Genomic DNA, 9,027 nt, shown 5'->3' with positions numbered 1-9,027 from the left:
CGTTTGCGTGTGTGTGGGTGTCAGCACATGACTTGTTGCTACCTTATCAGTCGGTAGGCGGTCGATGTTAGATGGGTCATTTTTGTGTCGTGATTTGTACGTGTAGCGAAAGAAGGCGAGTCCTGGGATCAAGGGCTTGACTGTGAGCTGTGTAGTCAAGTTAGTCACGATTCTGTGGCGTGATTTGTGAGTGTAAGAAAAAACAGATCTCGTGATCTAACGAGTGTCGGTGACCTGTACAGCTATCTATGTGGCGAAAGGGTGGCTACAAGCGTCGTACACAAGATTCGTGCTACTTTGCAGCACAAAGTTTCACAATTTGACCAGGGTACCTTTGAACCACTCCAGTTAACATCTAGCGTTCCAGTGATCATGGACACATTGGTCCACATTTCAATATCTAGAAAACGCTAACGTTTCCGAATTGGGAGACTTCCGGTGTTGTGAATTGGACACCTGGTTGGTTTCAAAGCTGCAACATACACAGAACATCTCTACCTTAAATGGATTCTCCAGGTTGGATCCCAAAGTTAAAGTGATCAAACTTCCATTACCCCAGGTGCGACTATCAGACGTTGTTGGCTTAGACAGTAAAATTCGAGGTCCTGCTTGTTTCGCTTCGATGTGTGTGAACCAAGCTCTCCACTTCAGTGGGTAAAATGGGCGAGAAAAAGAAGCCAAACTATTCAGAATTAAGTTTGCAGAATCTGGGTAGAAACTAACAGAAATGAAGCAAACTACGATAGCCATCAGCAGTTGTAAATGGTCTGGCTCACATGCATGTTGAAATTATTAGAACTGGAGACTCGGTGGAGTCATTGGCAGTCAAGATATTGATAGAATGCAAAGCACACAGGGCTTCCTATAGATTCTGCTGCGAACAAGGACTGAACTCACAGGTAAGCTGCTGTTCAAGTCAAGGAGAAATTTCCTCAAATTTCGGGGATTATGTTTACCTGATAACCCCAAAACGATAGTGGGCTGCCTGCGGATCTTCAGCAGTAATCCCAGACTGGTCAATTAGGAAGCGAAGCAAGCTTTGTGGAGGGCGGTTGCGGGATTAGCGCAGTGTGTGTTCACATCGTTCTCATGTTCTCATTCGAAACGTTATCCTCCCGCCCTAGCGGAGTCATTTTGGTGAGTCCAACCCAAAGAGTGAAAGCGCTGGACTTTAGGTTCGCCCTTAATAGAGCTCGTCAGTAGTGCATATCCTTAACCGTGTCGGGGCTTCAACTCCGCACATCTGCCGTGTGAGGCGAGCATGTTATCACTACTCCACGAATGCATGCTGGACGCAGCGAATTTTCACATCTGAACAGGTGATGGTGTTGCGACGTGATTTGTTTGACCGACGCTTCGAACACAGTAGCTGTCCCGGTTCTACGGATCGATTGACCCGCCTGTCGGGACTTTCCAGTCAGGTGGCGCCAAGGACGCTTGAAACCTGTTGCATTCTGCGTGCGGAGTAGCGGAAACAGGCCTTGCAGGTCAGCTGTCCGAAGTTGAAATTCCGACACGGCCGAGGATATGCACTCATGATGAGCTCTGATAAGAACGAAAAACGCGTCCAGTCATTACCCACTTTGGTTTGGTCTCACCAGAACACGAGGAGGACAGTTCAAACGACAGTGGCTTGGACGCGGAAGAAAACTATCGAAGGTCAAGTGTTCCACTCAGGCTGGCGCAGAATTCGCTTGAAGTGTGACTACTCACAAGTAGTCAGATAATGGTCCCAAATTTTTACACAAAACACATCCGATCAATAAAACCCGATTAATAAAGGCCACTGGTCAGGGTGCAAAAGTGGATGACAATTGCACACAACTACGTATTAGTTTGACTAGTCGGAAATCGCTCTTCACATAGTCACCAGTTGTACGCTCTCTATCTACTCCATCGTCTAGACTATCAATAGATGAGGTGTGGTTCGTAGCCCCGCTTCAAAACTAGCATTTATTGGATTGAGCGCGTGCACCATCATTACTGAATCTTTGGTTAGCTATCGGTGCTCATCTGCGTTTCCTGGTGGTGTCTTTATGTTTGCCTTGTGATTGCTAATTCCGGCGTGAAATTAGCTGATCATCCACCCTGTGTAGACAATATTGCGTCAGTGCGCTTGATTTTGTAAGCACGGCACATGGTTCCATCAACAACCGGGGCGACTCTCCACCGTTTTCAGGTTAGCAGCCCATCCTTTCGGTGGTTGGGATGTTGGTTAAACGTACAGATGAAAGGAAGAAGGCCTTCGCTGTGGAGTTGTCTATTAGAAAATGCCAACTGAACAGTTACAGACTATTGAACAGGAAGGCAAAACTCTCATATGCATCTTATTTACAAAAACTGAACATCTGTCTTCTCTTGAAAGCGTCTCCCTGGACTTTCTTGGATATCCATTGACTGTTGCTCAAATCCAAGCAAATGGTACAAAGCAACTCCACAAATTTCGCAACAGATCTCCCTTTTCAAGAGACTCAAAGCGAATTTACAAGAAGAAAACCTTCTACTCGCATGCCTCCGCATCAGTAGTATCACAGTTGCACAGGTAGTCCTCGGGGTCATTTCCTTTCATCTGGATTTTAGGAGCAGGTACGTTTGTCACATTTCGTTTCAAAAATTAACCCAGGGAAACTTAAAGTTTTCCCACACTACCGTCGCGCTTTCAGTCACTCATTTCGATAAGTTCACTCTCTTGTAAGTTTTCAAAACATGTATCTTACGTATTCTCGTAAGTTGCGCATGCTTCTCGGAGAAATGTGATCTACTTCCTGGGTTATACACGCAGAGTAGAGCTAAAGTAATGACAGTCAGCAACGTATTTTGCCGAACTAATGCACCGGCGTGTTATTTTGATTGGGACGGGTGAACCAACCAGCATCGAGTCTGCACTTCTGCGGATGTCTAACGGTTCATTGCACCACACACCCAAGTCACGTTTATCATTTCCCGATGCCATGCTGAGTGGCGTTCAGGTTCCTTGCCTTTCAAACTTGGCCGGGTATGTGGTACAAACGACATTTCCGGTCCTTAGCAGACGGCTGTTGTTTCGTTCATCAATGTTAGAATTCAATGAATTGACTACAGTAACCATCCTAGACAGAAGAGCCTACTCAGAGCTTTAAGAACCTTGTTGACTCATGCTCCGTCACAGTAAATTAGAGAACTATTGAAGAGAAGACCAAAGCGTTGGGCAGGATATTTTTCTCCGACGTCCTAGCATTGTCCCTTTGTGTGCATTGGTTGGAAACCAAACTGCAGTCAGTCCGACTGAAAACGAGTGGAATTTGGCATTATCCAGGAAACGATCGAATTTTGCTATCAAAAGTCCATGTGGTGCAACCTCGTGATAGTCGGACTTATTTTGCGCTAAAAAGAAAACGTTTTAAATTCTTTCGTCAGTGTTTGTCCAAGGATGCTGTATAAAGGGAGGCAACGAAACCGAGAAGCCAAATGCCTTGTTCATGCACCATCTCTGTGGTTAAAAGCGTCTGAGACCTTGGTACAGTTACTGAGGTAAATCTTAAGACGCACATGACAACGCTGAATAAAGAAAGAACACTGTGTGACCTTTTAAACAAAGAGATACACTATCTTCCAGGGCCTTTCAAGATTTCAAGAAAGCCACGTATCGCGCTTAAAATGCCGGTCAATCGGAGTTTCGGCTGCGGCCTGCAGCATGTCAAAAGTACACTTTTACCGAGTGGCTACTGATAATTCGAGAGTAGCGTGAATAGTATAACGCTTTGAAAAAGACTCCCTATGTGGGCTTCACTTTCGTTCGGTGGAGCGCTCAAGATGGAGGACATGCCATTCACCTGGTGTTCGCATCAAATCGGAACAATATATCCGAGGAAGTGCCTCAAAGCCAAAGGATGGAAGAGATACACTATCTTCCAGGGCCTTTCAAGATTTCAAGAAAGCCACGTATCGCGCTTAAAATGCCGGTCAATCGGAGTTTCGGCTGCGGCCTGCAGCATGTCAAAAGTACACTTTTACCGAGTGGCTACTGATAATTCGAGAGTAGCGTGAATAGTATAACGCTTTGAAAAAGACTCCCTATGTGGGCTTCACCCCCGTTCGGTGGAGCGTTCACCTGGTGTTCGCATCAAATCAGAACAATATATCCGAGAAGTACCGCAGAGCCGTAGTTATCGGTTACCCAAAAGATGAGAATTCAGAAGAATGCGTTCAAAGGATAGCACATCCCGTTCCTTTTCAAAATATGTATGTACAGTGTTATGGTTCCTCTTTCAACGGGAGTGTGGGTTAGCGTGCGCGGACAGGCTCGAACTGGTAAACAGGGGCGGATGATTTGCTTTCCTTGGCCACAACCTTGTATTTCCGATTCGGATTCCGCTGTAATGTGAACGAACAAAAGGGTTCGTTACCGACCAATAGGAATTGCCGAACCGAATAAGATTAGAGCAAATCGTATAGAAAAGATAGTGTGTCGTTTCCTGCTAAGATAGAGGAGTGTGGGACAATATCAGAAGAAACAGCTCAGCGATTAAAGAGCGGTCATACATCAGCGTGTGCAAACGGGGGAAACTATTAACACTGACGGTAGAATAGCGCTGGAGATACCGGAGTAAGAAAAGGTGTCCAGTTCAAAGCCGTTCACGGGTTAGGACGAGGAGGTTGCGCCAAGTCGAAAACCGTTACCTTTGGTTTTCGGCAGAAAACTTTCAAAAACTGGGTGATCCTGCATTAAATCAAACCTATTCTTTCGTTTAACTCTATCCACTCACGAGTACCTTGGTCAGTTGTCTATCGTCCTAGAAAGCAGTTGGTCGTTCAAATTATACTCTCTTGATCCCTTTGGCCTTCTCCTGTTCACCGCTTAAGTGCAACAGAAAGATCAAATCTATGACGACTACTCAAAAATTTGGTGGGTAATAAAAACATGGAACTTCGCATTCCAAAATTTAATATCAAACAGTCACGTTTCAAGTGGAACGAGGATGTCGAAAAAAGGGATTGCATGTAAACACCAGGAAGCATGGAAGGAAGAAGGAGACACGAAGCAAGATGACAGGTTTGATACGTTTGTGACCAAAGGAGAAAAGGCAACATTCAAATGCCGGCATAGTGTACAGCTACGCTCGGAGTAGAGCCTGCAGATAACTTTCACCCAATTCCCGAAGCTTCACTGTTTTACAGCTACTCTTGCTCCGGGGACTACTAGCCGTTTAAGTGATGGCTCCCTTTGCCACGAAAATATCTACACGCCATTACCGAAAGACCACGTATCGGGTATGGTTTCTCTAATTTAGATATGAATCGCCCACCTGAGGCGGGTCTGTTGGCGAACCTATTGAGAAGCTATGTTTCAGCCAGTAAGCACGGGTATCCAAACGGATATACACGAGTAGTTAGCAAACAGTTGCACGTATAACGAACAATTTGCCTGATATATGTATATTCTTCGGCAAAAAGATGAGATTGAATGTGGCACACAGAAGCATCAGGTTGTAGATGTACTACCATTTACTGGACGGTTTAATTTGAAGAGTCGTAGATTAGGAGGGATTTCATTCGGAAAGTGCACGCATTTTCAGAGATTCCTGCCACTAGAATAAAAGCGAATCACTGTCTAATGGATAAGGAAGGTCAGCTCAAGGAGGAGGAGGAATAAGACACAAAGCCAGGAGACGACCAGGCAAATCTCAACTGATTCAACGGTTTCAGTCGTGGAGCCCGAGTTTTAGCAGGATTTAAGGCGGTTGGCAAGTGACCCGAAACGGACCGCATGTCTCGTGTCAACCGGGTGAACCGAAATGGACCTATGGACGTAACCTTTGCCACCTTCTAGAGAGAACCGCTTAGAGTAGTTCTCAAATCCGTTTAAACGGATGGCGGTCCGTGCGACCTACGTGCACACTGAAATCGTAAAAGAAACACGGTAAGGAAATGTCAGTGGTGGATGTGGTGAACCAAAGTCGAAGTTTGGAAGCATTCGATGTGAAATCCTGGCTGCCAAACTGTCCTGTAAAACGGAGTATTGTGAAGAGCTGCTCGGGTTCGGTTCTCTTTATTCTCCTTCTCCTCACTTTGTTCTGCAGATTGGGTGAAAAACCCGTGGGTGTAGCCTTCTTCTTTTGAAATATTCAAAGTAATGACAAATCGCATCATCGGGATGCATTTTCCGAACTTTTGAGGCTAAACAGCAAATCAGATTCGAGTTCCCCATAGCAAACATCCGCTTTTTACACCAAGCAATGACGATCGTCCAAAGAACCCATTTAGGGTTTTTCAACATTCTTCAGCTATCCGTTTGAAGTGAAATTAAGCACATGTGAGAGTTCTTTATCATCTCTGGTTTTCTCCCGTATTTCCGTGGCAGTGGTGAATAAACAATTAGCCCAGCTCACAAGATTTATCAGCGTTTGTTTGTTTGTTTTGGCATGTGAACTGAGACATCTCGTAACTGTAGGCGAATCAGGACAAAGCTGTGCAAATCTGCATATTGAAAAATCGCATCGTTCAGCTGTAGCACCCTTTCGGTGCCTAACTGCCACGCCACCAGAAGGAAGCACAAGGACTGGGATACTGCTAAGTTGCCCAAGCCTACACAGCGGAGATCGAGGGGCAGAGGGCGGGTTCGAACCACTGAACTCTATGTTTGCACACTTCTTTGGACAGAACCACCATGTCATCCGTCAGTAATACACCAGATGATCGTTAACATTACGTAGAAAAGTACGAAATTCGTCGTCAAAAAGTCGGTGATACCCGACGCAAAATGGAACCAGTCTGAAGCGATGAGACTAAGTAAACTCGGGGCTAGTGACACCATTCTGACTGGCCTTCTTGTCCTCAACTTTTACCCACAAGAAAGATGCACGGTTGTTTTAACCGAAATTGTCTATCCAGTATTAACACACCAAGTTATGGTTCCACAAAACCTGGAAAACCTGTTTATGCAAAACTTCGGCACCTGCAGAGCCATTCAATGATACCTACAATATTTGAATCTAGGTTTAGAAATACAAAGAGAGACAAATACAAAGAGAGAGATACTGGAAGTTGTGTTACGCCATACTTATCTTGGAAGTTGCATTAGCTCTGACGGTAGTGTGACAAACGAAGTCAATGCATCAATCAGAAATGCGTTTACCAATTCGCATCCCTTACGGCACCAGAAAGACTGATCACTGGGTGTCAGAGGACGCATGTATCAGACTACAGTGCAGGCTGTATTGTTGTACAGTTGCGAGACTTGGCCACCTCGGGAGGAGGACCTGATCACTCGTACCCGTTCAGCTGTAGCACTCTCCCGGTGCCTAACTGCCATGCCACCCAAAGGTTGCACGAGGGCTGGGATACTGCCGGGTTGCCCAAGCCCAGACAGGGGAAGTCGAGTGGCGGAGGTCGGGTTCGAACCACGGACTTTCCGGTCAGTAAATTCGCGCCCTAACCACTTGGGCCATCTCGCTCCGGTGACAAATAAAAAGTCGCCCGCATCTGAGAGCTATGGCTGGAATCAGTTAGAAACAGTGAATTCGAATTTGTTCGGTTGAAAAAGGGTATCCAGTGAGGTGGAACGTACTTCACTCAAGGGACGCATTCACCAGTGCCACCTAAGATGATCGCACCATGTGCCATGCATGCCGGGAGGAGAATGATTAGGGGTGGCGAAAACCTAGAGGTGGATAGAATACAACTTGGAATAAGGGAATTAAGGATGGTACGAAAATTTTGAGTGTTGCTGGTGCTGTCCCCCTTATCGCACCACTAGTTCCCGAAGACTACTTTTTAGGTTCAAATCGGTGAATGAGATTCTGTATATCTAAAATGCTTACAAGTTTTGGAACCCAGTAAGTGGTTATGACTGACATAGGGGGAAAGTGCTACAAGGTTACACTAAAGATTAAATGCTTTGACATTCGGAATGTCTGAGAACAAAAACAGGCTGTGGATTCTGCAGTCAGTTCGAATGGTGTTTTGTATTCCTCAACAACTGTGTGAGTTCGTGTGTGTAGTGCTCGATCGCGAAGGGTAAAAAAGGCAATAGGTGACGTACCACGAGCAACTGCTTAGCCTCTCGCTTTTTCAGCATGAGCTTCAATGTCTCAGCACGCTGGAGACGCTGCTGGAGTTCAGCATACGCTTCCTGACGTTCCTCCAAGATAGACACATTCGTGGTGTTTGTATCGGGTGAGATGAATGCACCCGCTTTGATTTTGGCTCGAAGGTCTTGTGCCTCGGAGCTTGTCTCTGCGAAGAACGTGTGTTTGGGTCGAGTATGACGAGTCCGCAAGTCGGGATCTCCATACAGTGCGTTCGTGGACGATTCCAAACGGCGGATTTTCGAGACTTCTTTCTGAAGTTCATGCTGGAGCTGAGCGACGCTCATTGACAATAAGGACTTCATTTTGGCGTCTGAATACTTTGTCTCTGCGTTGAGCGGAATATGACCACGTTCTGTCTTAGTTCACGATGGTCAGTCAATTTATGGACACAAGCATGTGACTTACATCAAACGTGGAGTTACACATATTAAAATAGAATTCATCCGTGTTTTTCGTGAGTGCTTGTCTTCGGAGCTCTCGTATTTTTTTATCCTTCCTCTCTTTCTCCCTGAAACATGGTTTGAATTTAACCCATGAATGATACATACCTGGCTTTTAGAATGAAATCCTTTTTCTTCGGTAAAAGGCCTAAATGTTTGCGATGTTGCGGCTACAGATAATGATGCTAGAAAGCTTGAGTGTTTTACCTGAGAGCGCTCTTTATGAGTCCGTGAGTAGCGTTTCTGGGCATTTTTGAAGGACGCGAATGGCATTCTTCTAACGACAAAACGGAAGAGCTGTACGAAGTGAACGAGGAAGTCAACACTACGTTGAACGGCATCAAGGAACTCATAATAACACTGTCAGAGGATACATTATCTATATAATAAGCTTGTATGCTAGGGAGGTCAGCCTGAGCTGAAAGTACAGCGCCATCAAATAAACTTATGCCTTGGGAAACGGGTATTTGGTTGTGATGCAGGCACCTCAATCCGAGAAAACATCCAGCATCATCGAC

At 45.5% G+C, this 9,027-nt stretch overlaps 1 protein-coding gene across 1 annotated transcript; it reads right to left on the bottom strand.

Moving 5' to 3' along the window:
• Positions 1-4,214: 4,214 nt before the first annotated feature.
• On the bottom strand, positions 4,215-8,782 carry T265_07912 (hypothetical protein; the record flags this gene model as incomplete). Its single annotated transcript, XM_009173572.1, has 5 exons — positions 4,215-4,353; positions 8,021-8,425; positions 8,475-8,577; positions 8,618-8,679; positions 8,717-8,782. The coding sequence occupies 5 exons, from the start codon at positions 8,780-8,782 to the stop codon at positions 4,264-4,266; spliced, it is 726 nt and encodes a 241-aa protein (XP_009171836.1).
• Between the last annotated feature and the right edge of the window lie 245 nt (positions 8,783-9,027).

The sequence above is a fragment of the Opisthorchis viverrini genome (assembly GCF_000715545.1).
Source record: "Opisthorchis viverrini unplaced genomic scaffold opera_v5_198, whole genome shotgun sequence".
Lineage (NCBI taxonomy): Eukaryota > Metazoa > Platyhelminthes > Trematoda > Opisthorchiida > Opisthorchiidae > Opisthorchis > Opisthorchis viverrini.
Note: the sequence above shows the minus strand (reverse complement) of the source record. Positions and strands in the feature narration are given on the sequence as shown.